Consider the following 26,772-nt stretch of genomic DNA (forward strand, 5'->3'; position numbering starts at 1 on the left):
AAGGGCTTTATTCTCATTGCATGTTCCCATAACACAGCTGGATGGAAGGTCAGAGGGAAAGAAAATACGGGCCCCATTTTTCCAGTTTCCATCACATTTCCATAGTAGATTGTCATCTTTTTAAGGGGAGATGTTTTTATGCTGCTGCTGGAAAATTAGGTGAATTTGAATACCGAAGGACAAGTTGGTGTGTCCTCCATGACAGAAAACATAACACAGTACTTATGAGTCCAGGACAGTCTTCTGAAGAAATATATTCTTGAAGGGTTTTTACTAGATAAATCCTAAGGATCCTTCTGTGGACTTTTACTGTGTTTGGGATCAATTCTTTATTAGCCCTGGGATCTGGAATTCAAATGTGGAGTCTAGAATAATGAAGGCTCCTCTTCATTAAAGGCTACCCTCAGTCTATTTTTGGCCATTCTAAATGTTGGGATCCGTACAGTGCATCTTCTCTCACCTCCCTCACAAAAAACAGAAACAAAAAAGAAGTGTTACAATTAGATGGCTTTCTTTCCCTAACTTTTTCCCTTTGGATTTGTTGCTAGGGTGATACTTCAGGAGACTACCGGAAAATCCTGCTCAAGTTGTGTGGTGGAAATGACTAAGTGGAGCTTGCTGCTTTTCTGTTATTGCGTTAAAATATCAATGTTGGGTTTGGTTTCTTTTTGTTTTCCAAAAAACCAAACAGGCCGTGAATTGTTTTCCTAAACCTACTATGGATGTGTAAAACTAACTCTCCATATCTTCCCCTTTCCATCCAAAAATGTATAATAAACACAAGAAAATCTAGCTATTGTAGAAACTGCTCAGGATTTTTTTATCACTTTCTAGTTAATGAATAACAGATGATTATTTCTGCTTGCATCCTTAGCTACAATAATTTTGTTTCCTGGTTTAAAAAAAAAAATATCAGCCTTGTTGTTGATTTAAAGGTGGGGGAGGATTGGGGGTTTTGTTTTGGATGCTTTTTCTATGGACATTTTATGAGTCTCTCTTTTTTTTTTTCCCACATGCAAATTTTCTTGTATTTGTTGCACACAGTGGTTTTGTGTGCATGAATGGAACCACCCTCACTTTGTTTTGCATCTAATTATATTGTTTGTTAAAGAAGTTTTACTAAATACTTTTTTTAAGGAAGACCTGCTCTGCTCTTTATGCTTCACTGCAAATATCACAAGAATGTAGCATCAATATCAATTCAGCCTCTCCAGTTAATATTTTTGGATTGTGCCTTAAAAGCAATGCATAAATCTACGAGGACTGTAAAATTAAAGCCATGTATCTTTTAAACCACCTACAACAGCTTCCTTTTGTTTTTAATATCATCCTACATTTTGTGTTTTGACTCAGTTAAACCACATTACTTGGGACTTAGATGGAAACATTCTGCTGGAACTGAGTAAGGATCATCCACAAACAGAACTGTTCTAGCCAATGGCAGTGCCTTGCTAATTTTGCATAGCTATTCTGTTTTTCTTTTCTTATGCAATTTCTCGCACACTGATTAGATGTGGGTGTTTTGACTTGTTTAATCAATGCTCTGTTTTTTCTCAGTAGGCATGTACCAAATATGCAAATCTCTCTACTCTGACTCATCTCTTCTATGATTGGCTCCTGTAACGCTCTGAATTGTCAGACCTTTTGCCACAACATGAATGCCTCTTCATCTTGTCACTCCCAAAGAAGGAAAATGCCTAAATTTTCAAGAGAGTAGGAGGTGAGGGAAAGGGAAAGATTTAGAGAAAAGCCATGTTCTCTGATCTTAGAATCTCAAGGTTGGAAGGGACCTTAGGAGGTCATCTAGTCCAACCCCCTGCTCAAAGCAGGGCCAATCCCCAATTTCCCCAGATTCCTAAATGGCCCTCTCAAGGATTGAACTCACAACCCTGGGTTTAGCAGGCCAATGCTCAAACCACTGAGCTATCCCATCTTGTTCCTTCCACTTTTATCTACTAAAACTCAGCCAGGCGCCTGTTCCTAGGATAAATTACTTTGTTTACACTGGGAGAAGCCTAGGCCTTCCAAATTCAGGTTTGAAACAACATGTAAGCAAATACCTATTGGTGTTGTTCTGGGGAGAGGAGCCTGGCTAGGGATGGGATGGGAGGCAAATGACTTCAAACTTTTTTTTTTAAAAAAAATCTGCTTTGCCTACCATGGTTTTACAGCTCAATTAGTCTTAACCTTTGCCTAGTAAAACCTTCCTCAGAATAGTCTGGGGAATAAATTTACCTTCACCTAATAAGCTCCTTGGCCTTCAGCCTTTAGAGTTTTAGTTGCTGCGAATGCCTCCATCTTTGGCCTTGGAATCAGTTCACCACAAAAAAGCCAAGGCAAGCAGTGTGAGGCTGTTATAATAATGTGACTGCACTTCCAGTTTGTTACCTCTTACTGTATCCAACATTCTAGGTTCAGATATGGATATGCCACTCGCATTTCAGGCAAAGGTAGGGATGTACTTGTATACCAAGTCAGAACACCCCTAGTTCTGTCAGACCAGTCTAGGAGTGTGTTAAGAAAATTCTGAACGGAAATCATAATTGAATACATGTCTCCACCAGTACACACTGGTGACAAGAGCTGAATTCTTAGGTAGAAAGGAGTAACAGCCACTTCCTGGACTTTGAGATTGTGGTAGTTGAGATTGTGGTAGTTGAGTTTGTCAGGTGTGATCTGGCCCAGGTAATAAGGAGAAAGGATCAGGCTGAAATTTTCAAAACTGCTGATGTCAAGGGATCTTTGAAAATCTCACCTTCCAAATGCACGTTTCGTCCACTGTGGGGTCTAGATTTCTTGTAAGATAAAGCTTTACAACTATGTCTGAAAAGCAATTCTTTTTATTAAAAAGCACAAACACAAAGTAATTGACTTCTCAGTGTTCTTCATCCCTCTTCAATCTCTAGAAATCCTACAAGGCGTATTAAAGTAACAAAGTGCAACTGTCTGAGACAACCATACTGTGGAATATTTATTAAATTCTGTTCTCTTCCATTGTCCTGGTGCTCAGCTGGCATCTGTGGGGAGAAGGTTTGATGATATTTTTGGTGATATGAAGGCGAAATAGATACTTCACATGTGTGAGTTTTTTGACACTTTAAAGAACAAATAAGAGAGTGGCTCTGCTAAGTATGAGAGAGGCTCTACTGATTCATTGAGTCACAGACGGGAGACCCCTGCAGTCTCTCTACAATTCTTGATAATTCAACAATTTCTTCCCTTTCCCCCACACCTCCCTAGTATATACTGTACCTTGTAAAATATAAATAACACTGTCTTCTTTCCTAATTCTACAAATCAGGTTACATCTGACTTCCATTTTATAGTCCCTCAAACGTTTTCATTTTTGGAAAAACGTGTAGCTAAGGTAGGGGAGAGCATTCAGTACTGATCAGTAACTGTGGTTAAAGGAGAGACAGCATGGTATAACGAATAGGCACTGGACTGGGATGCAGGAGCCCTTGGTCCTAAACCCAGCTCTTGATGTTGACCTGGAGACAGGTTTCTCAGGGGGGGCTGAGGCACTGGAATGAACTTTCACACGAACCAAGGTCCATCATAAACCTTGGGCTCCATGTGCCCGTGCAAGGCACACTTCTGCAACCTACCTTCTCAAAACACCCAGCCGTGTGTACATTAAATAACCAAAAACCTCACCAAAACAAAATCCTATATTCCAAGCACAGGTTTTTTTTCCTTTGAAGAGTGAATGGGAGAGAGAACAAACTACATGTGACAAATATTAGTCACTTCACTTAATGCATGACTGGCAGGTACTCAGCTACTAAAGTGATGAGTTCTATGCAAAATCGTGTATTGCAGTGTCACCTTGTAGAAGTCACTTCACCTCTCTGGGCATGTTGGTTTGCAGATGCTCTGCATGCATGCATGCATTTGGTGTTCAAGCTCTGCATTTCAAAAGTAAACTCAAGCTACCAAAAATGTAATCTTTCCAGTGATTTTCAAAAGACTATATGTGGGGCTACAACTTGGGGGGGGGGGGGGGGGGAAATGGACACTTTGGTGTAGCACAACAGAAACTATTGCTGACCTTCCTACAAACTATCCCTAGGAGATACTGACCATCAAAAATGTCCATGAGGGGGATTCCAGGAGCAATTGGGGCACTCCATGCTGTTTCACTGATGTCCTTCAGTAACGTCTTCACTTCTGACTCAAGATACTCGACTGTTTTTTCTACCTGCTAATAAAAACAGAGGCAGGGAAGTCAGGATAGGATGGAGGGGAAAGACTACCAAGCTTGCTGGTAAAATAGGTAACTGAGGGTCAGGACGTGAGCTACAACTGTGTTTAAGTCCTGTAGTCATCTAATCAGTTGAACTGCCTGTTGGTTTAATAACTTTTGTGTCATACTGACCTCTGGTGGCCATGAGAGATTAAACCTTCACACTTCATTAAATTTTTGTTTTTTACATGTAGCAGCTCAATAAACTGAGTTGTGTGTAATGTTGGCTCTTGGAGGACGGGTTAGAAAGGATGGGTGCTTTGCTGGCTCAAACAAACACAGGAAAACCCAACCAATGGAGAAGCTGGGTCAGAGGTGCCGGGGGGAGGGACTGCCTGTTAAGAACTGAGAAAAGGCAGATTAGGAGCCAGCACATGTGCTTATTGAAAACACTTGGTGCTGAACATAAAGCTTGTATTGCAGATGCTTCCTACACTATGGCAAGATCCTAAAGGGCCCAACTTGACTAGAAATCCATTCACTGCCTTTATTTGGGTTTTAAGCATCTGCAGTAGCCCAGCCTCCTCCTTCAGCCATGAAGTCTGCAAGGAACTTGTGTTAATGTTCTCTCACAGCTAATAATGATCTGATGTGACAGCTTTGGCTGGGCACTAGGAGCAATTAAATATCAGTGTTGTGAGCTACAATATGAACCCAGTCATAAGTTTGACACCTCAGCCAGCAGCACTGATGTGGACACACAGTCTTTTGCCATAGGCTTTTCTCCAGTCTAGCACCTGGAAATAGGTAATGGCCTTGTTAACCTTCCAGCCGTACTGCACAAGCAATCTTCTTCGCTGCGGACTTTTTGGGAAGAATGGGGGTGGGGGTTGAGAGTGGAAACTCTCTGGGTTTGAAGTTGAATTCGAGGGGTAGGGTGGACTAGTCCTGTCCTGGGACAATCCAATATTCAAAGAAATTCTGTTTGCAGCCTATATTTTGAAGCACTAAGAAGCTGGGATTGGCATGTTGAAGATAGATTTTTATAAAGGGTGAATGAGTGAACTTTTAGTAAATAGTTAATCAGGGGTTGAACCTAATAAGTTAATATGATCTTTAACCATGGATACAACAGGTGTGACCTGCCCTTTACAGGCCAGGAGGCATGGGGCCAGCCCTTTTCTATTAGCAATGCCCTTCCATGCCACACCTGTGCAGGCTGTAGGATTTTTAAGAAGGGATGAAGCGAGCAGAGGTGGGCCTTATTAGAAAGCACTATAGGGGTGTGGCTAGTTCCTGTAGTGAGCCCTGGAACAAAGGAACTAGCCATAGATGGTCATATGCCCCTCAGAAGAAGGTGTTTCAGATAAGTCATTGACCAGGCCAGGTTCCAGGAAGGCAGCCCTGGGGTCCAGTGTTCCTGTAGAGGACCACGGAGCTGAGGGAGAGGAAGAAGTGGTGAGTGACTTCTTCTGTTCCAGGGGAGATGTAGGCTCTCTGTGAGGGAAAATCCTGTGTAGCAGCGCTCTAGTAAGGAGGGAGAGAGACTTGATTTAAATCAGCTGAAGCCCAGGTGGGATGGAAGCCCATTTTGGTTTCTGTTGTGCTTGGATTCCCAGGAGGGAATAGCCCAGGGAATCGGTGCTCTAGTGAAGGCTCAGAAGAACAGGGTTGAGCCTGGGAGGGATAGAAGAATTGTGTAAATTTATGTAATGTAGGACTATTGGTGAAGGTGGTGATGATCCACTTGAAGGGCCAAGCCATGTGAATCCCTAGAAGAGATATACAAACCTGGGGTAGGAATGCTGCAGCGCCACCCTGTGCTATGAGGGGGTTCTCTGGAAGTAGGTCCCCAGTTTCAATAACGTATCTGAAACACCTTCTTTTGAGGGGCATATGACCATCTATGACCCATACTGCTCCAGTCTGTAACACGTTTGTAGTACTTAATGAAGAATTAAGTGCTATAAATGTACCCTTGATATAACACATGATGACTAAACCAACTAAACAACTGCATGGAAAGAGATGCCCCTTCTCTTTTCTCTCAGGTCCAGCCTAATCTCTATGGAAGCTCTGGTCCAGCAACCTACAGATGTACTATGGGTGAAATCCTGGCTCCTCTGAAGTCAGTGGCAAAATTCCTATTGACTTCAGTGGCACCAAGATTTTATCTCCTGCCTTTAAGCACTTAGTTCTGCTGCAGATAGGGCAAGAACACTGGCCTGGCTAAACTGAATCTGGGAAGGAAAAGTGCCTGAAAATGTGGCCTCTTGCCCCACCTTTTTGGTCAGCCTATTTGGATAAAGCTCTGGTTTGGGGCCAGGTGGCAGCAGTTCTTACCTCTTCGATCACATCTAAGCGCCTATGGATTGTGTTGTGTTCATTGCACCAATCGCTCCTTCCTGAACTTCCAGGTAGTATGCTGACAGGATCTGCGGCAGCTGTGGAAACCATTACAGTCATGTGACAGGGCTTTGCTACTGCTAACAGTTGATGACCTTTCATCAGGCAGCCCAGCTTGGAGCCCTAACGACTGAAGGGCTCTTGGGATGTTAAAGAGAATGCAATGAAACACCAACATAAGATTTTGAACCTGTGGTCCTAATAACTAAGCCCCCTAAACCAGTCCCTAAGGTGTTATGTTGTGGTACACACACTGGGGTTGTTGGGATCAAGCTGTACGCTTTTTGAGACCATTGATTTTCTTCCTTGACATGTAGCCCTTGTTATATGCATATTCTGTGCTTTCCATAACATTGCTGTATCTCTACTAATGTATATCCTGATGGTCAAAGAGGTGCAGCTGACCTTCCACATGACTCTGTACTAGCCTTTCGCTAAAGGAAAGTGGTGTACCCTGGCCTGGAAGGGCACGCCTGTTTGCTTTACGCTGCTTGAAGGGATATAGCTATCTGTTTGGTGATGCCTGTTGCCATTGAACAAGTGTCTGTTGCTCTAGTTTCACAACAGGGAGGAGAAATAATCAAGACGTGTACAAATGATGTTTTGTTGACAAATGGTGTGTCTGTGGGGCTGTTTACAATGCGGTTAATCTTTGTTTATCTGCTTAGTAGTGCTGTTGATTGTTTGTTTGCATTGCTCTTCCTCCTGATTTACTCAGAGACTTGACTGAGGGCACTAATGAGCTCCTTTCACTTCATATTAGTGCACTTTTCATTTTCTTGTCTGTAGCCTCTGAGAGGACCATGGGTATGGGTTAGGAGTCTGCCAGCATTCATTCATTTAATGTAGCCGTCTCATGATGAATTCGCTTTAATAATTCTTTCATGTCTGTTATGCACTACTGCATTAGGATTTTACACAAAGGCTTACAAAACCCTATCAGTTCTTAACAAAATTCATAACTAACGGTACCTCCAAAGACACAAGCATTTCAGCTGGGAATGCTGAATGTGAAAGGATAGGACGCAGGACAGTCCTGTGGAAAAGGGTGTGAGCTAAGAGACCAGTGTTCTATTTCCGGCTCTGCCACTGATCTGCTGTGAGCAAATTAATACACCCCACACATCTTGTCTATTTTTACTTTTAAGGTCTTTGGGATGGGATTGTCTCTGTGTTTGTACAGGACCCAGAGCAATGTGCGTCTCCTTTCCTTTGGTCTCACTTCTGTTGTTGGGTTCAGTGTGTGGGTGCTGGATGGCATTGGTAGACAGTGGTATGTGGGGTGTCAGAGTAAATGATCTAGGCATCCTTTCTGGCCTTAAACAAATAATAATGAGTTAATTTTAAGAACCTCCTATTAAAAAGATAACTGACAAACACTAAAGAAATAGATCATGCCCTTTTTAATAGCAGAATGTGTCACTGTTACAAGATGCTTCTTCACTAAGGCTCATGGAACTCATTGGGAGTTTTTTCTATCAATATCTATAAGTGCTGAGCCACCTTTTCCATCCCCACCTCCCACCACCCCCCGCTCTACTACAAACTGTGGAGAGGGGAAATGGGTACAAAATATACATTAGCTGATGAATATTCTATTGAATTTAAGTACAGTTATAAAGTGGCTAAGAGCCACAATTGTTGCACTAAAAGTTGTCCCTTGAACAGAATCTTAGAAATGTAGGGCTAGAAGTGACCTCAAGAGGTCAGCATGTCCAGCCCCCTGTGCTGTGGCAGGACCAAATAAACCTAGACCATCCCTGCAAGGTGTTTGTTCAACCTGTCTTTTAAAATCCTTCAGTGATGGGGATTCCATAACTTCCCTGGGAACCCTATTCCAGACTTTAATTACCTTCACCGTTTGAAAGTTTTTCATAATATCTAACCTAAATCTCCCTTGCGGCAGATTAAATCCATTACTTCTCTGGGTCCAGTGAAAGTAGGACAAGAACAATTGATTCTGTTCTCTTTATACATACCGCCCTTAACGTGTTTGAAGACTTACCAGCTTCCCCCCACCCCCAGTCATCTTTTCTCAAGACTAAACATACCCAGGTTTTTAACCTTTCTGCATAGGTCATAAATCTTTTATTTTATTGCTCTCCTCTGGACTCTCATTAATTTGACCACGTTTCCTAAAGTGTGGTGCCCAGAATTGGACCCATTACTCCAGCTGAGGCCTCATCAGTGTGGAGTAGAGTGGGACAATTACCTCCCACATCTTCCATATGACACCCCTGTTAACCTACCGCCAAATGATGATTGGATTTTTTTTTTTTTGCAGCTGCATCACATTCTTGACTCATTCCACTTGAGATCCTCTATAACCCCCAGATCTTCTTCAGTACTACTACTGCCTAAAAGTTATTCTCTATTTCTGCAATAGTGCATTTGATTTTTTTTCCTTCTTCCTAAGTGAAGTACTTTGCACTTGTCTTTACTGAGTTTCATCTTGTTGATTTCAGACCAATTCTCCAATTTGTCAAGATCATTTTGAATTCTAATCCTGTCCTCACAAGTGCTTGCAACCTTTCCAAGTTCAGTGTAATACGCAGATTTTATAAGCATACTCACCACTTTGTCCAAGTCATTAATGAAAATATTGAATAATACCACACTCAGGCCTGAACCCAGGCAAGACTCCACTAGATCCTCTCTCCCAAGTTGACAGTGAATCATTGATAACTATGCTGTGAGTACAGTCTTTCAACTAGCTGTGCACCCATCTTATAGGAATTTCATCTCGACCCCATTTCCCTTGTTTGCTTATAAAAATGTTATGTGGGCCTGTGTCAAAAACCCTTACTAGAATCCAGTTATATCACATTTACTGTGTCCCTGTTCCCTCCCCCCGCCTCCCACCCCGCTTTATTCACTAGGCTGGAGTGTCGCAGATAAAAGAAGACATTTTCTGAAGCTAGATTATTTTTTTTCTAATCTACAATGTGATTTGATCTTTATTTTAAAACGGGTTAGTCAATGCTTAAATAAATACCATTTCCAATCTTCTCTTTGAAGGTAGATTTTGATTCGTTTCAGTGAATTCACCAATAGGTGGCGCTGCTGGGACTGAATCCTACTACAGCAATATGCCAATTTAACTCTCAGCAAGGACTGCTGGAATTTGGCTTGTACATAGCTACTCAGTATTCTGCAAATGGATACAGAACACTACAGTCATCAATATTTTGTTGCTACTATTGATCTGGAAACATTTTTATGCTATCTTTAATACAAGTAAAAAGGAAGTCTGGCTATAAGAACTGACTGCATAGATCAGGTATGAAACAGTAATTTGTCATGACAGTTATGCAAGACTATCATAATGGGGTAAGCTCCATTCTACTGAGAGAGGCTAATAAAATCTCTCTCCCGCTCCAATATTTACAGATTTAAGACTGATCTGATTCAGCAGCATGCTGAGTTGCAGCCTTTCCTGTCTAGAAGACCTCGGTCAAGGAGAATTTCATGCGTACCTTGCCTGCTGCTATTCTTTTCAGAAGTTACATGTATGATTCTCAGATATGCAGTGTTCTCATTAGCAAAGTTGATTTATTAACAGAGCATAGCGGCAGGTCAGATGTGAAGGAAACAGTTTCTAATTCAGCTTGTTAAGAACTTCCCCAGGTTTAACCACAATGGGTAAATGCTGTAAAAGTAAAATGTGTGGTATTCATGAAAATGGAAAGGAACATTGACATCTATAACCTCTGATGCATACTGAATGCTCTTGTTCTGAGCTTAGTACAGCAAATACAGGAAGGTAACCCCGTGTAAAAATCCCACAATGGAATATTATTCTCTTTAGTGTTGAGTGCTGCGATAACTTAATGGTAGGTGGCTGGATCAGGAGGATATGGGAAGGTTTGAGTAGGGACCCAGCATCCAGTGTGTACATTTGTTAAAGTACCCTTTGGTCAGCTTTAAGTGCCAGATTCATTTAAGTTTGCTCGCTTTATGGAAACAGAATGCAAGGAAGTTAGTGTTTAGCCAATGCTGCCTCCTCTCATTATGATCCTTATAACGTTCATGTAGGTTATAGAAAACACAGGGCTCTATTGGCATGAATGGACACTGCTGGACACTTGTGCTGCTGGACACTGACTGTGATATTGGGGTTCTCTCTGCTTCTCTAATTCCTCCAACAGTCTGCAGTGCCTGGAACCACAAGATTTCCTTACATCTTGGCCCCGACTTAGGCCTTGCCTACGCTACAGGGAAAAGTCGATCTAAGATACGCAATTTGAGCGGCGTGAATAGTGTAACTCAAGTCGACATAGCTTAGATCTACTTACAGTGGGGTCCACACTACGCTATGTCAACGGGAGACGCTCTCCCATTGACTCCCCTTACTCTTTTTGATCCGGTGGAGTACAGGAGTCGATGGGAGAGCGATCCGTGGTCGCTTTAGCGGGTCTTCACTAGACTCAATGCATCAACTGCCACACGTTGATCCCCAGGTAAGTGTAGATAAGCTCTTGGCAGCCATGGAGAATACTGCTGTCTACGATGTGGCAAAATGGGAGTTAGAAGCAGGGATGGTACAATTAGGCCTTCTTCAAAGAACCAGCTTTTGTCTTTACTTTGCCTTGTCTATCCGGGTGCCTGTGAGATTCTGTTCTATAGGCGGCACCTCAACATGACGCTGCTTGGCATGAGTGCTGCTCTCAGCAGGTGAGCACTGGGAGGGGGCCGGGGGGAGGGGGCCAGGGCCAGGGCCAGGACGAGTCAGCAGTCCTCCCAAAGTAGGGCAGGTACATTTCACTGGGAGATCAAGTAAGAGGACAGTCAAAGAGCATAATACAAAGAGTGTCTCAAGATAGCTGGGTAAGAATTAAATCTAAAGGTGGTTCTGAAACTCTGACTCCTCTGGTGTGGTTTTTATGGAGCTTTTTCAGGAATAAGCTGTGGGTGGGGGAGAGTGCAACTGTAACAAGCTAAGACGAGCTAGGCCAAGAATAAGTCAGCTACAAGTCGTTCCTGTGTAGACAAAGCACACCTGAACAGTTCAGGTGTTCCCATGCACATGCTCTACTATTCTAGAAAAGTCACGTGAGAAAACTCTGATTAGAAGTGCAGTAGAATCTACGCACCCACTCTGAGTAAAATCTTGATGGGCAGTTTATAATAAAGAACTCGTGAAGGCCACCTGCTTTTGTACTGTGCTATGTAGAGTTTATACGCTATGACATAGATGACTACGTTTTCAAAAATAACACGTGATTTTTTTTTTATTTTGGGGGGGGGTGCTCAATTTGATAACTTAATTTGATAGGCCTGGTTTTCAGAGGGTGAGAAAGTGTTTCAAATTAGGCACTCAATCACTAGTCAATCTTGGAAATTTAGGCATGTGTAGGATTGACGTCTGGCTGTCAGGCTATTCTCCAAGGGACAAAACTTTGACGTAACGATCTTGTCTTCCAAGCAGTTGTATTTACTTAACAGACTAGATCGCTCAGACGTTTTGCAATAATGTTTCAATCTGGAGGAAAAATCAGTCGTAGTGGGCCAAATTCCTCTCCAAACTTCAAGTCCAAGACCCCTGGGCTACAGTCTACTTTTTGCAAGTGAAATGCTAAGCAGACTCTTAAAACCCAAACTACTCACTCTGAAGGTTGACATCTTAATATTCAAACGGTTTTTAAAACTCTATGCTAAATAGGCTATTAATTAAGAAAGAGGGCTTATTCTTCAGAAAAATTAGCCTTTTTGCAGTAACAGGGTAACTACGTTCGTGTGTTATCAAGAGTTACTAACAATTTCTATGACCATTGTATATGCACTTGGAAACTTTAAAAGGCTGCTACATGCACTGTGCTGTCCTTTCCCCCTTTCCCTTTCTCTTGATTAAAAGTACTGAATTGTCTATGCCAATGAGTTGAATAACTTTAAATTCCTTGTGTGGTATAGCCCATAATGAATAGAGGGACCAGGAAATTGGTAAATCTCTTAATCAACGGCTAACAAAAATCTTTCATGGAAATGTAGGAAAGAAATGGAGTACTTTGGGATGGACTCTGATCTAGTCGGTCTTTTCCATCCCTAGAGGACAGGACTTCACCTTTTTATAGGGGATGGTTACAGTAATTAACTGTTAATTCATCTGAGTGATGTAGACAGAGCTCCAGGTGGTGGCCAATGTGAAGCACCAGGTTTGTGTGGTGTGGTTGCTGAAACACCAGCAGCCACATGTGCCTTGTTCACTGTTACTATAGCTGGGGGAGAACTGAACTGGTGTAAATGACTGCACTCGATGACAGAGAGAATCAGGCCCATAACTTTCAGTAATGGGTTGAATGTTTGCCATGTTGTACCAGTAAATGATAATGTGTACATTTGATATTGGGTTACACAGTGATTTTAGACATAATGTGGCTCATCAGCTGAAACTTTTTGCTTGATGACATGTAGGGAAGCTCTCACAGCTGTAGACCTCCATATGGGCCAGTCTAATCCCAGTTGTAACCATAATTTCTTGTAATTGCTTTCAAAAGCTGGCTGTGATATAGCAAACTAAACAACAACAACAAAATCTACTTGCACCCCTCTGTGGGTATGTCTTCGCTGCAGAGTTAACTCGTTATCTAAACTCAAGCTATTCCTTTGGAGTTAGCCTTGCTCCGGAGAGAACAGCCACACTGTGAAATAACATTTGAGCTGCTCACTCACCCATGTGTGGCACTAAGGCTTCTGGGGACATGTCCCATGGTTCTTTGCACTGCAGTAAATTGAGCTGCTCTATGAATTCTTTTCCAGCGAACTGTGGGAGACATTGTTTGTCCTTTCTGGGCAGATGGAGGGAATTGTGGGAAGGGATTAGAGGCCTACCACCACTCAAGCGGCGATAGCTTGTGTCCATGCTGCAGAGTGGTCATGTTAGCACTGATGAATTGTGCTAATCTGAGTTTTAGTCTTTACCACCGACACTTCAGCCATCTTGAGTTAAAAGCACCACCACACATGGCTTTTTGTGCTAGTTAAGGATAACACTCGAGTTACATCATGAGTTGACATTGCAGTGAGGACAAACCCCGTGTTACTCCCAAGATCATTGTTTCTTTAGGATGTCATGTTATTGGTTCACATCACAAGTAAAAGATCTTCCTAGTCTAGTCCTGAGAACATCTGTCCTTATTCTAACGCAAGCACAAACTGCAGCACACAGAGGCCTATGACCGTGTTATAGGTCAAGACTGATTTGTGTGCAGAAGACTAGTGGGAAGGGAAGTTTGTACAACTGCTGCCCACACTCAGGTGTAGATTTAGCCAACCTTGTTAACAGGACACTTCAATCAACATCTAATCCTTTAATAATCCGATGTACGAATGTATGTCAAAGCAGAATTTTCTCTGGTTTATCTTAAAATATAGCAGACAGTTGCACTGTTGGACTGTAGCCAAGGGTGGAGTGGAGCTGTTCAAGTAAGAAAAATTCCACTGGGGATGAAGCGATTAAGATTAGTAATGTCATTGACTCCAATAAAAATATATGACATACAGAGCCCACTCTGATCCATGTAGTGATTATCTTCCAAACATGCCTTCCCTTAAATGTGTGCCTATTTGCATACATGCTCTCTGTGTGAGGTTCAATTCCAAATTCACAGAGGGCACTTATTGTTCCCCTGCCAGAAAGTGGAAAGCTTTAGATAATTTTATTTACTTGACAAAAACCCTGAACTTCATTATAATTTGATTTAGTATTAAGGATAAGCAAACTCAGCCTTAAAGTAGCTACATGGTGAAGACCTTTCTGATAGTAATTGGCTCTTCAGCCTAAAAGAAGGGATAATAAGGTCCCGTGGTTGGAAGCTGAAGCTAGACCAATTCAGACTAGAAATAAGTTTGTTTACACAGAGACAGTAAATAACGATTGGAACAACTTACTTAGGGATGTGGGGGATTCTCCATTACTTGTAGTCTTTACATGAAAACTGGATATCTTTCTAAAAATATATGCTTTCGCTCAACAGAAGTTATGGGCTTGCTGCAGAAATTACTAGGTGGGGTTCTGTGGCCTGTAAAGGTCAGGCTAAATAGTCAATAATGGTCTATTCTGACCTTCAAAGGGATGAATCCGCAACACTTGCAATGCTCCATTTCAACACCACTGTGGCTTTGAAATGTTACCGGGTTTGGGATCTGCTCAAGAAAGTGTGTGTGGGGAAGAGGGGGGAGAAAAGTGAGAGTTAAAAATCAAATTAAAGAGCAGACTGCAAGCTAAATGACAGACAAGTGAGACTAAAACAGGAACCAGATAACAAGTGTGAGAACTTGAAAATATCCAAAAGGTGGAAGGGAAGAGGGAATAATATAACAGGGGAGAGGAAGGGTGTAACTGATGCAGATAACAGCACGTGTGTGTGTGTGGTAGGGGGAGGGGTACAACTGAATGGAAGGATCCTTCTCGTCCTGATACATAGCAGAAGCGTCCCTTAATGACTATCTCCCTTGGGGTTGTGGGGAGGTTAGAATGGGTTTAGGAAAAGTTCATGGTGAACCAAAACAACAATTTGAGAGGCTTCTAGAAGCCCTGACCTCCCAAGGGCTTTGCCCTTCTCTGCTTAAATGATTCCATATCTAAATACAGTGTTGTGCTCTGCTTTAAAAAATGTATCTCACTTTAAACTCGAGCTTGTTAGCTTAGCAAATTATACACTTTACAAATGGGGACTGATGTGGTTAGCTGGAAGTTTAGTGAAAAATAGGCCCACTGCAAGCTTCAGATAGTTGATCCTGCTCTGCCCTGAGCCCCTGTTTGCCGTGCTTAATTTGGTAGACTATATATGGTGATTTTGTGATGTGGATCACTGCTCATTAGGGTCTTGCCTATTGGCATCACTCACCTTCCATGAGTCCCAAGTCTCCATTACGCTCACATCTCCAGAGCTAGAGGTACTGGATGAACTTGTATCACTAACTGGGTCTGCTACTATCCGCACACCCCCAACCGCCAGTGAAGATACAATGTTCAGCTATTGTATTTTAGGAATTTATATTGATGAGGCTCAGTGCAGTAATAAGTTACATGCAAAGATTGTTTTGAGCTTATGGTATATATTGTACATAGGCTGCGTGCTCCATTCCAGAGGTAGCGCAAGGATTTGCATATTTGTGCACAAATGTAACTTGATTCTCCTCCAACTTACAGTGCAGAACATTGCTGCAAATTCTATAAAGAGCCAAGTGACCCAAATTTACAAATAAAGGTATGCAGTGCAGACTGGAGAGGAAGAATTTGCCCGTTAACTGTAAAAAGTTTTAAGGTAATCTCTAAGACTTCAATCTCCAGGGCTATTCATGCAGTACCTGCTATAAATGCTAAATGCCCTTCCTTGAAAAAGAGAAGTACCAAGAAAAGGAATTCCCATACATTGTGTATCCAGATGAGTTAATAATAGAGGTAAAGTCAACATAAGAAATAGGCACACTACAAAACCAGTTCTTAGTTTTCCTTTTTGGCATCATTTCTGCCATTGTGTGCACATGTTTGACATTGTTTGGTGCTGCTGTGTATTTTGTTTGGAGGCAAAATAAGAAGCAACAGGGTCCGAGGATACTTTTTGCTCTCTGCACCCGTCCAGGAGATTGAAACCATTTAATCTGGATGCAGATTTTGCTGTTGTGATCCATGCCTTTGTCACCCCATGATGGAATTACTGCCATGCACTCCACCGGGGGCATCTACTTGCTTCTGTCTGAAGATTTATACTGATATAGAATGCAGTGGCCCATGCTTCAGTGACAGTATGTGTCACCGGTTCTCCATGATCTGCACTGGTTGTTTGTTTGTTTCTGGGTTCAGTGTAAGCTGTTGGCTTTGGTCTATAAAGCCCTACATGTCTTAGGGGCTTGCCTACTTAGTGGGGGTAATGCACTCTACAGAGGTGTGGTTTCTCAAGTGCACTAATGGTTTGCACACTAACTGGTCCATGCAGACCCTGCTGGTGTGCTTTAATATGGTGCTGTTTGAAATGCTTCTACATTAAAGTGCAGTGGGGAACCTTTAGGGCTTACTAGCACGGTCTACCCAGACCAATGAATGTGCAACACATTAGTGTGCTTTAGAAATCACCCTCCCCCACCTACCATATAGAGTGCATTAACCAACTGTGTAGAGAAGCCCTAGGATATTGGTACTTGAGAGACTAGCTTTTTCCTTGTTCTGTACAACAACAGTGATTTAAAAGAGGGGGCAGGCAGTACAACATTCTCTGTGACAGGTCCTCTGCCCTGGATTCTGGAACATGCGTCCCTTGGGTCCAAAATAACCCAAGACTATTGACCTCCAGGCCATGCCGCCAATCTGCTTGTGCAAATGGCTGCAGAGGTGGGCTTTGGGGGGAAAGCAGAAAGGGGAGGGGAGTTTGATGTTCCCTCAAATGGCTGAACTTTATTTGTTTTTTTAACGTACGGTATGGGTGCCTATCTCCTTGGAGAGGTGCTTTTTTTTTTTTCACTTTTTATTTTTTTTATAAATATAATTTGTTTGAGAGACTGAGGCACTGTGTTCTATAGACTGCAGCTGGCACTTGTCCAAGGCAGCTGGCGGTGGGTAGCAGCATCTGTATGACTTCATCTGGAAGGGGAACAAGATGCATGCAGTGGTACTCGTACGACTATACATTAGAGTTTTTTAGAAGACCAATTAGATGTTTGAGGCACTCAGTCATTGGAGTGATCAGTACTGCTACAAAACATTAAGCTGGGGTGGGTGTCTGATGTCTTATTCCCTGGTTGGATGGTGAGAAAGGAAGACTCTCATTTTTGGTTGGACATTTTGAATCTTTAGAAGAAGTGTGAGTAACAATCTGATTTGCCCATGCCAGCACTTCCAAGGAAAGGAACCATGTTGCGCCACCCAGCAGAAATAGGATAAAACTACCTGTCTCCTTCAGCACATTGCTTCCCGAAAGCCAAAGACAACTTGAAGGGAGAAGACTGTGTGGTCCAGGGCTGGCCACCTTGGAGCCCTCCTGGTGACATCAAGTGCTTATCTTGGAGAGGCACTGTAGCAGGGTGCTGGTGCAAAAGCACCTAGTTAGCCCCTGCTCAGTCAGCTCCAATCAGAGGAAACAGATTGGGGCTGATGGAAAACGCCTGGTGCTGGCCTGAGGATTGGCAACACCTGCTGGCCTGACAAGCCAAGGGCTATAAAGGCTGGGAGGGAGCCAGAAGCTAGGGGGGCAGCCAGGGAGAAGTCAGTCAGGGAGGGAACTGGAGGCCTCCTAGCTGAAGGCTGACTCTGCCTGTAAAAGAGGTTGGATCATCCTGTAAAGCTTGTAAATAGATAGACGCTGGTGGTAGGATAACTGTCGGTAAATAAAGACACGGGTGTTGTGCAACCCTGAAGCCTCTCTGAGCCTTATTGGGGGCAGCAGGCGGGCCCCAGGAAGAGGGGTGGGTCATGGACCCTGTTACAGGCACGTTTAACTGTCTTCCTATTTTTCACCAATATGGGTTGCCCACTAGCACATTGGGAAAAGACTGTACTTGTGTCCATCCTTCACTCCACCTGATACAATAATGTAGCTGAAAACTGGTGACTGAGCAAAAATCTAATGGTAAGTAATATACAGACTTTTTCTGGAGTGATGACCCAAATCAGTTAATTGATCAGTTCCTGAAACAGAGTACCTAATTAGTAAGGAAATATATGCGCTCCTGTGTATGTTCTAAAGATTGTCAGAGTTACAGGGTGTGTCTTGTTTTGTAACCAGTTCCATTCGAGATTGCTGTAAAGTAGCTTTAAAACTAAATAAGGTACTGTTAACTAGGATTATAGAACAGTATACATGTCTACTGTAGTCAATGGTTTCACACAGCCTTTCAAGTCCTATGTGTATGTAGATATAAAATGAGTCCAAGGGTGCAAGCTTTTTTAACTGCACTCAGTCTGTAGGAGTGTTAATCAGATCATAGGACTAATATCATTAATTAGGAAATAGGTAATGAGGGTTGACTCCCATAGATCCATTGAGATGGAAACTTTGGTGAACTGGCATGTGAGTAAGTGACCGAATTGTTTTGTGATCTATCTTTGATTTGTTTTTCCTATATTGTGTTAGCAACACCAGAGCTGATAACCAATTGACACAAGTGAGGCCCTGTTCTGAACAACAATTAGTCATAAAATCTAAAAGAAAGTCACCAATATAGTGGCTGAATATGAGTTATTTTTCTATTATGGTTACGTGCTTTGATCTGAAAACCTGAATGGTTAGATCAACCAATTTTCTCATTTCTTAGCCAAATCCTAGTCCAGTACCATTTTTGACTTCTTATATCCTCCTATATTATTATTATTATTATTAGTTGCTGCTGTTAAGGATGTATAATAAAACTAAATTGATCTCTTGAATCCTGTTCTTTAGTTAAGCAATTGAATTTAAAAGAACCCCAAGAAAGAAGGTACACCTACTCCATTAGGCAGTTGCTTAACTAGGTTGGTTTTATACCATATCTTTCTTTACAGTAGATAAGGAGACAGAAATTGTCTCTTGGCCTAAGGAGACATATCTCTTAATCTGTATCTAGTACAGGTGTGGGCAAACTACGGCCTGTGGGCCGCATCTGGCCCGCAAACCATTTTAAGCTGTGTCAGGGGCCGCACCACGTGGCTCAGGCCGGGGCACTGTGTTGGGGGCCCAACCACGCAGCTCCTGGAAGCTGCGGCATGGCCCCGCTCCAGCTCCTACTCACTCCAATGGGAGCTGCAGGGGCCATGCCTGCAGATGGGGCAAGCCGCCTGGCCGTGCCTCTGCGTAGGAGTCAGAGAAGGGACATGTCACTGCTTCCGGGAGCTGCTTGAGGTAAGCGCCACTCAGAGCCAGCACCCCCTGAACCTCTCCCGACGCCCCTATCCCGGCCCTGATCCCTCTCCCGCTCTCCAAACCCCTCAATCTCAGCCTGGAGCACCCTCCTGCACCCCAAACCTCTTATCCCCACCCCCAGCCGGAACCTGCACCCCTTCCCGCACCCCTGCCCCAGCCCTGATCCTCCTCCTACTCTCCAAACCCCTTGGGCCCAGCCCAGAGCACCCTCCTACACCGCAAACTCCTCATCCCCAGCCCCACCCTAGTGCCCTCACACACACACCCCGCACCCCAACCCCAATTTTGTGAGCATTCATGGCCCGCCATACAATTTCTATTCCCCGATGTGGCCCTTGGGCCAAAAAGTTTGCCCACCTCTGATCTAGTAGATAGAAGAGTGAAAGCTGTTGTAGCTTCTCATGCCAGGAGTCTCTGGGGCTAACTTGTCAGCTCCATACTGAATGTAGTTTGTATGGGCTGTTTGTGAAAGTAGGTAGCTTGTTTCGGAAATAGGACAGTACAGTGGGAGTAAGTTATGTCTTTGCAGCCTCTCTGGAGATTTCCTTTTGTTTTATTTTTTTCCAGACTGTACTTAGCTACTCCTGAGAGCTTGCTGTAGATGGGAGACAGATTACATTTTCCTATCATTCTATGTGGTGTAAATATGGTATATTTAAGGCTCTACTTGAATTGCAGGATGATTGTCAAAAATTTGTGGCTGAGTTGTAGACAAGCCATGGAAAATTGTGGAAAAGTAATACTAGACCTTATTTGCAGTAATAAAGTCCACTATTCCTTTTCTGCGATTTTCTGCTGCCTGGGGCTCCCGCTGTCAAAAATGCTGTGGAAGCCTAATATTGCAGAATGTGCAATATTGCTAGTTAAGTAGGGCCTTGTATATATTCAATATCCAAGATTCGAGCATTTTAAACCCAATGCTTCCTTCAGCCAGAGCAGATCAACTACAGTTGTTTAAAAATACAGCTGAACAGCATAGGGTTTATAAATGCCACGTGACCCCTGGCTTTCTTGGGAGTTAAGATTGTTACATGTGGCGTTTATAAGCTCCATTTAATACTTGACTAGTTTACGAATTTAGTAATAAACTAAACTCCACTTAATGGAATGTAAAGTCTGGAACATGGACTTTTGAAGGGTTTATTAAATCTGGTAAAGAGCCTAATCCTACTTGGACCCCTTCTTAAGACCTCTGATTCTTCATACAACACACAGTCAACCTGTGGAATTCTTTGATAGGGAACGTTGTAAAGGCCAAGACTATAACAAGGTTCAAAAAAGAACTAGATAAGTTCATGGAGGTTAGGTCCATCAATGGCTGTTAGCCAGGATGGGCAGGGATGCTCTGAAGTGGCCTACTCTCTGTTTGCCAGAAGCTGGGAATGGGTGATGGGGGATGGATTGCTTGAAGATAATCTGTTCTGTTCGTTCCCTCTGAAGCACCTGGCATTGGCCACTGTTGGAAAACAGGATACTGGGCTAGCTGGAACATTGGTCTGACCCAGTCTGGCTGTTCTTAAGTTCTTATGATCTTATTCTGCTCAGAGCCCTCCCTGTATCCAGACACACACACACCCCTCTACTGTGCCACCTTCCTTTTCCCTCCCCCATCAGAGCTCCCAGATAACAATGCCTGTGTAACCTAAGTGCTTAATAGGAAGATATCTCTTAAAGAGATCTATGGGGGTAGGAATGAGTTGTCTGGTTCGTTGTGGTGGTTTTTTTTTGTTTGTTTTTTTTTAACAGGCCATGATTCTCTTTATTCTTCTGGAAAGGATAAAATTCCATTCAGAGTTAGAGGTTGAACAGTTAGAGAAAAGCTTTATACAGTACAAATAGTTCAAGCAATCTTTCCTAGAAATATGATTGCTTAATACGGTGTGTAGTCTCCAGGACCTCTATTGTATGAAAAGATAACCGCTTCCAAGTCTATATTGACCATTTGACTCCATTCTGGAAGTATTCAACGAGGTTACATATGTAGCCTTAGAACTTCATAAAAGGCACCTGGAGGGTTTTTTGTGTTGCATGTTCGTTGTTGCTAGGCAGATGCACAATTAGCTCTCCACACCCAGAAGTTTCTGGAATTGGGTGTGGTAGTTTTGGGTATGCTCAATAAGTTCCCTGTAGCTAGACTCAGACTCCATGAGGGCAAGCAGTCAGGGCAGCTGCTTTATAAATGCCATGTGCCCTGTGTGGGCTGGGAAAAGCTGAACCTAGGAGCAGAAAGCAGGCTGTTTTCCCCCAACTCTGAAGGGTTTTGCCACAGGTTTCTTTTATCTACATACTTAGTGAGCGGTTGGTTAATTAGTTAGCTGATTAGCTAACTGAGTGACTTCAGCAGAGGAAGAGTCTGCATGGATTTCCGTTGGAAGTTTCTACAAGCAAGAGGAAAGAAGACACTGTTGCAGTGCTTTAGACCCAGCAGACTGTATAGATGTTGGTGATAAAAGACTAACTCAGACTTGGGTGTGCTCAACCTTTGCTTTTGGGAACTCGGAGTTACTTCTCACTGCATTTCTGTGGAGACTGACCTATTTAGATTTAATTTTTGTCTGTGAAGATAATATATGTGGATTATAAAGTACCCATGTTATGTTGTAAAACTTAAGTTATTATTTATGTTGCTTTATCATTATAAGATTATGTAAAATTGCTACTAAATGAAATTAATTATTAAATTAAATTAATCTTTTTGAATTTGATTGTGTAGACTCTATGCATTCATTGCTGAAAATCCTCAGTGACTGAATTCTGGGTCTCCATGTGCTTTGCTCTGGGAGTTGGGTTTTTTTAGGCTGTAGGAGAAGGACAGTGAAGTAAACTCTAGCCCACCCAAAGGTTACCCCTGCATATGTTATTTGTGTATCAGCGCTTCTGGACTTGCATATGGAGATTAAATGTCCGTGACTGGGGGATGTGAACTAACTCACAACTGATTTATGACATGAGGGATAGAGGACAAAAATCTAGCTTACAGTGGAAACGCTCTTAAAATCTTAACAATGGATTTGCTTCTCCTGCTGAGTAATGTATTCAGTGGAGTGTAGACTCCTGGATGCAAAGCACATCACTGTGCAATTGTAAGATGCATGCAGCCAGACTTGGCAGGAATAGACTGATCTGAAGCCGTTTTTCCTCTCTCAAATGCTCAGGCATGCTGATCATCCAGGCATAGGCGCCGACTCCGTGGGTGCTCCGGGGCTGGAGCACCCACGGGGGAAAAATTAGCAGGTTCTCTGTACCCACTGGCAGCCAAGCTCCCCCCCCTTGCCTCCTTTTCCCCGCCTGAACGCGCCGTGTCCCCATTCCTCCCAGCACTTCCCGCCCCTGCACCGCATGACAGCTGTTTGGCAGCACTTAGGACTTTCTGGGAGGGAGGGGGAGGAGCAGAGATGTGGCACGCTCCGGGGGGGAGGAGGTGGAGAAGGGGCAGGGCAGGGGCAGGGAGTTTGGGGAAGGGGTGCAAGGGGGATGGGGTGAGGGCGGTGCAGAGGTGGGAAGAGGCAGGGCAGGGGTGGGGGCCAGGGGCGGTGGGGGGAGGGGGTGTCGAGTACCCACCGGGCAGAGGGGAAGTCGGCACCTATGCATCCAAGTCTGGTTGCTGATCTAAGGGTTGTTCAGCACTGAGTTCAGAACAGCCCGCTGAGTACCTTTATAGAGCTGCCCAGATAGGGGTATCACGCTGGAGTACTTGAGTGAGCCAGTTGTTCTGAGGGGGCAGCCATTGCAGTGCACTGGGCGGCCTAGCACACCCCAGCAGCAGCAGAACCCCATCGAATAGCCCAGCACACCATAGTGAAGCACAGTGGAGGGAGTATGTGCATGTTAATCTAAGAGACTCCATGCCACCACTAGTCTTCATCAAGCTACTTGTCAGTAGAGCAGGGTGAGAATTTTTCAGAGACCCGTGACTTTGGTGGAAAATGCCAATTTGTGGAAATGTATTAGTTCAGACAAGACTTTCTCAGGTTGGGAGGGGAGAGAGAGGACCCAGAATACCCATAACCTGATGACTAGGGTACTCACTTCAGATGTGTAAGGCCCAGGTTCAGGCCCCTGCTCCCAATCGATACCTTGGTCTATTGGCTATTCTGAGGTGGTCTTGCTCATGTTTGTTTGGATCAGAATGAAAATAAAGTTCAACATTTCAGACTCTTTCATGAAACATAAATGCTGTTTTGCAGCCAGTCCTACTTGAAAGTCACAAAATGCAGGAAAGGGTAATGAGCTCGTATAAAGTGAAGGAAACCCATCTAGGCTGAAAGCTGGCATAATCTCTGAAAGATGTAGGCTTGTACAATAACAGTGAAGGTTGGCCTAGGTTTGGGAGGGGAAAGGTGCCACTAGTTTTTCAGGAACTATTCTGGTTGTAAAGAAAACCTGCTAACTTGTCATAAAATCCAAAAAGTTAAGTGCTGTCAAGCAGTAAGAGGAGAGGAAAAAATGATTGGCTCTAGCTATTAGAAAACACATAAAACATTCAGCAATGCAAGATTTGTGGATACATGGGGACTATAACTCCTTGAACCAGCCAAATGGAAATTTTGATTGAGAATAGATTTTCCGTGCTCACTATAAAAGCAGCTGTAATTTTGTTAGAGGGTAGCCCAGAGCTAGATGTACTAGTAATAAAAATTAAACATAGATACCAGTGTGCTGTCTATGTGCTTATTCTAGGCTCATCTTCACCATGGTATCCACATGCTTAGAGCTATGTGCTTAGACAGCTCAGGAACAAGTAAAAGTCAATAACTACAAAAGCACCAGAAAGAGAATTTGTTATTACTAATGGAAAATTCAAAGTAGATTTCTTTCTGATCTCCTGGGACATTGATCTCCCATTGCCGATGTGGAGTTAGTTCAAGATGGTTTTGTATGTAGATTATTTTTAAGACTGCCACAGCTATCATTATAAACATGCAGGGCATTAGAAGCAGCATGAGGATGTGGTTCTAAACTTCGACAATAGCTCAGTGATATGTTTCATGAGTGATGAAACTTCTCCTATTGTGTAACATTTCTAACTAGAGCTGTAATGCTCACATGCATTTTAATAGCACAAAATATGAGCCTCTCCTATATAAAAAATACTTATGTAGTGCTTTACAAACACTACCTACGTCATCTTCACGTAAAATCCTTGTTGACTTGCTTTCAGCACCATACAAAGAAATTATCTACTTTTTTCCCCATGCAAACCCTTCACCCAATAAGTTAATTATCCTACAGTTTGTTCCTTGTAAGCTTGGAATCACTTACCTGAAAAATCTTGCTCCTGAAGCACTAAAATAAAAGCCAGAGCCCAAATGAACAGCATGGTTTCGAAGCCTCCAAGCTCTGTCTGGGGATGTTGCCTAGTCCGGGAGGAGAGGAGCAATGCAGAGTCCCTCCTCCGTTTACATAGCCTCCCAGTCCAGGCTTTTGTGCTGAGGTTTAGCCAGAGCGCTGGGAGGAAATACTCCAAAGCTGAGCCAAGATTTTTAAGCTGAGCTCTTTCCTTCCTCTTTTTAAAAACACCCCTCAAACGCCACAAAGGGTCCAGTTAACCAGGCAAGCTGGCTGCAGTCCAAGCCTCCAAAACTTTTAATTCTTGTATTTATTTATATTGAGTATGAATGGAATGTGTTGAAGAGCTTCGAACCCTGACCATAGACAAATGGGGCAAGAAAAATAGGGGACTGCTCTGCCTGGGATCCTGAGACAGAAGTGGGCGTGTGCATGTTTATTCCTCCTTTAGGAGTCTGTCTAGGGTGGGAATAGTGAGGGTGAACGATTAAGAACATAATGACTTTCAGCATATGGTCTAACAGGTTTTGGGTTTTTAAATCCACAAATCTCCCTGGCAGTACAAATTCTTTCTTTTTAAAGATATTGGCTAGTGGCTAAGTCTCTTTTAGACAGCTGAAAATTCTACTGGATTAAATAGTATTGGATCACAGGTGGTGGTAATATCTAGCTCTTGTGTAGGGTTTTTTATCCATAGATCTGAAAGAACTTTACAAAGGTTATGTTTACCCCATTTTACGGACAGAGAAACTGAGGCACAGAGGGGCAATGACTTGCCCCAAATCACCTGGTAGGCTGGTGGCAGAATCAGGAATAGACCCCGGGTTTTCTGAATCCCGGACCGGTGCTCTTGCCTACACTGCCTTTACTAGTCATTGTTCTTTCTGCCTAATGTCTTTAAAAGTACTGCTGTGTACCTAATCTGGGGATCACTGCACTGAATTTTCAGTTTTGGAGCCATCTTAAATCCTAACCCAAATCATGATATTTGTCTTTGATACTGTCATGCATGAAAATTTCAGTGCTAAGGAAGGCTTAGTTATCTTTTAACAGGATCACAACTAACTGTTACCAAACATATATTTTTGTCTAATGGGGCTAGCCTATATCGGTTGGGCCAGTGATTAGTGTATGGGACTATGGTTTGGGTTCAGCTGGGCTGTAATCTGGACTCTGCCACAGAATTCCTGTGGAACTTTGAGCACATCGCTTTAAACAGTCTGTCCCTCAGATTCCAACTGCAAAGTGGAAACAAGATACTTACTTTACCTCACAGGACTGTGAAGCTTTCTTAATGTTTGTAAAGAGCTTTGAGATTCTTGGGAAAAGTGGATATGTACAAGTAAAGCATTATTCTTTGTTGAAGGAAAATTAACACACGGGGGGAAAAATTACGAAAGCCACTTCAGCAAAGAGTGGCTTTGATAACGTGTCATCTGTTCTGCGTGGGGCCCACTGGAAATCCTGTTGTCTGACTGAGCCTGCAAAGTTAGTATTTTTCTTGGATGCTTTTGAGGATGACCTTTGTGAACCTTTTGACCTGAGCAGAAAGGTTAACAGAAGCCTAACGTGGATCCAAATCCTTAGTCCCTTTGAAGTGTTGGGGAACAAAAGCAGCAGCATGTCTTCCACAGTCTGAAATGTCTCACTTTTACGAAGTGTACCAAAAGATTAGTTCAGCCGCTCTGTCAGACAGAGCCTGCACAAAGCAGGTTTCACGACAGTGCGTTTCCATGCAACACTTGGTGTCTTTTGCTCTGTCTTTTGCCCTTCCAGGAGGAGATTACCAAGTAGTGCCTGAATTTAGTGCCTGATACAGTCACATCTTCTCAGTACAAAGACATAAGTTAAGAACAGAGCCTCAAGTTTTGTTTGGAATATACTTGCTTTTAAAGGTTATTCCTAAATACCAGAACTGCTAAAAACAATAATTTTTCAAGGAAAAAATGTTTCTCATCAGAAAATGCTGATTTGATGGAATTGAAATCTCCCATGAGAATGTGTTGACCCCATCAAAAGTCTCTTTGGAAACTAGGTAGGCAGGCTGGCTGACTGGTC

At 43.0% G+C, this 26,772-nt stretch overlaps 3 protein-coding genes across 5 annotated transcripts in view; 2 read left to right on the forward strand and 1 right to left on the reverse strand.

Moving 5' to 3' along the window:
• ANXA11 (annexin A11) overlaps positions 1 to 2,867 on the forward strand; it is a 61,436-nt gene extending 58,569 nt beyond the window's left edge. For both annotated transcript variants that reach the window (XM_084633110.1, XM_084633111.1), the window contains exon 15: positions 549 to 2,867. In XM_084633110.1, the coding sequence (XP_084489236.1) occupies positions 549 to 608 (60 nt within the window). In that variant the 3' untranslated portion in view covers positions 609 to 2,867. The remainder of the gene's footprint in view (positions 1 to 548) is intronic.
• PLAC9 (placenta associated 9) lies at positions 2,823 to 25,070 on the reverse strand. 2 transcript variants are annotated; one of them, XM_084633114.1, is made up of 4 exons: positions 24,688 to 25,070; positions 6,530 to 6,630; positions 4,084 to 4,201; positions 2,823 to 3,017 (listed from the first exon to the last, which is right to left on the reverse strand). In XM_084633114.1, exons 1-4 carry the CDS (start codon positions 24,743 to 24,745, stop codon positions 3,007 to 3,009), a joined length of 288 nt encoding a protein of 95 aa, XP_084489240.1. In that variant the 5' UTR covers positions 24,746 to 25,070; the 3' UTR covers positions 2,823 to 3,006. The 2 variants fall into 2 exon arrangements, with proteins under 2 accessions (XP_084489240.1, XP_084489239.1); XM_084633113.1 differs by having other exon boundaries at positions 4,084 to 4,204; positions 24,688 to 25,053.
• Positions 4,219 to 26,772, forward strand: part of LOC311523304 (L-threonine ammonia-lyase-like) — a 92,435-nt gene continuing 69,881 nt past the window's right edge. The window contains exon 1 of the mRNA XM_084633112.1: positions 4,219 to 5,644. The gene's annotated coding sequence lies outside the window, so the exon portion shown is untranslated. The remainder of the gene's footprint in view (positions 5,645 to 26,772) is intronic.

This window comes from Lepidochelys olivacea (assembly GCF_965140295.1).
Source record: "Lepidochelys olivacea isolate rLepOli2 genome assembly, chromosome: 7".
NCBI lineage: Eukaryota > Metazoa > Chordata > Testudines > Cheloniidae > Lepidochelys > Lepidochelys olivacea.

Excerpts from the sequence above, each read along its gene's own strand:
- PLAC9 (XM_084633113.1), bottom strand. The coding sequence starts at position 24,745 with ATGCTGTTCATTTGGGCTCTGGCTTTTATTTTAGTGCTTCAGGAGCAA. Across the intron at positions 6,631-24,687 it reads TCAGGAGCAAGATTTTTCAG|CTGCCGCAGATCCTGTCAGC; the intron begins GTAAGTGATTCC and ends TGGTTTCCACAG. Across the intron at positions 4,205-6,529 it reads GCTTAGATGTGATCGAAGAG|CAGGTAGAAAAAACAGTCGA; the intron begins GTAAGAACTGCT and ends TGTTTTTATTAG.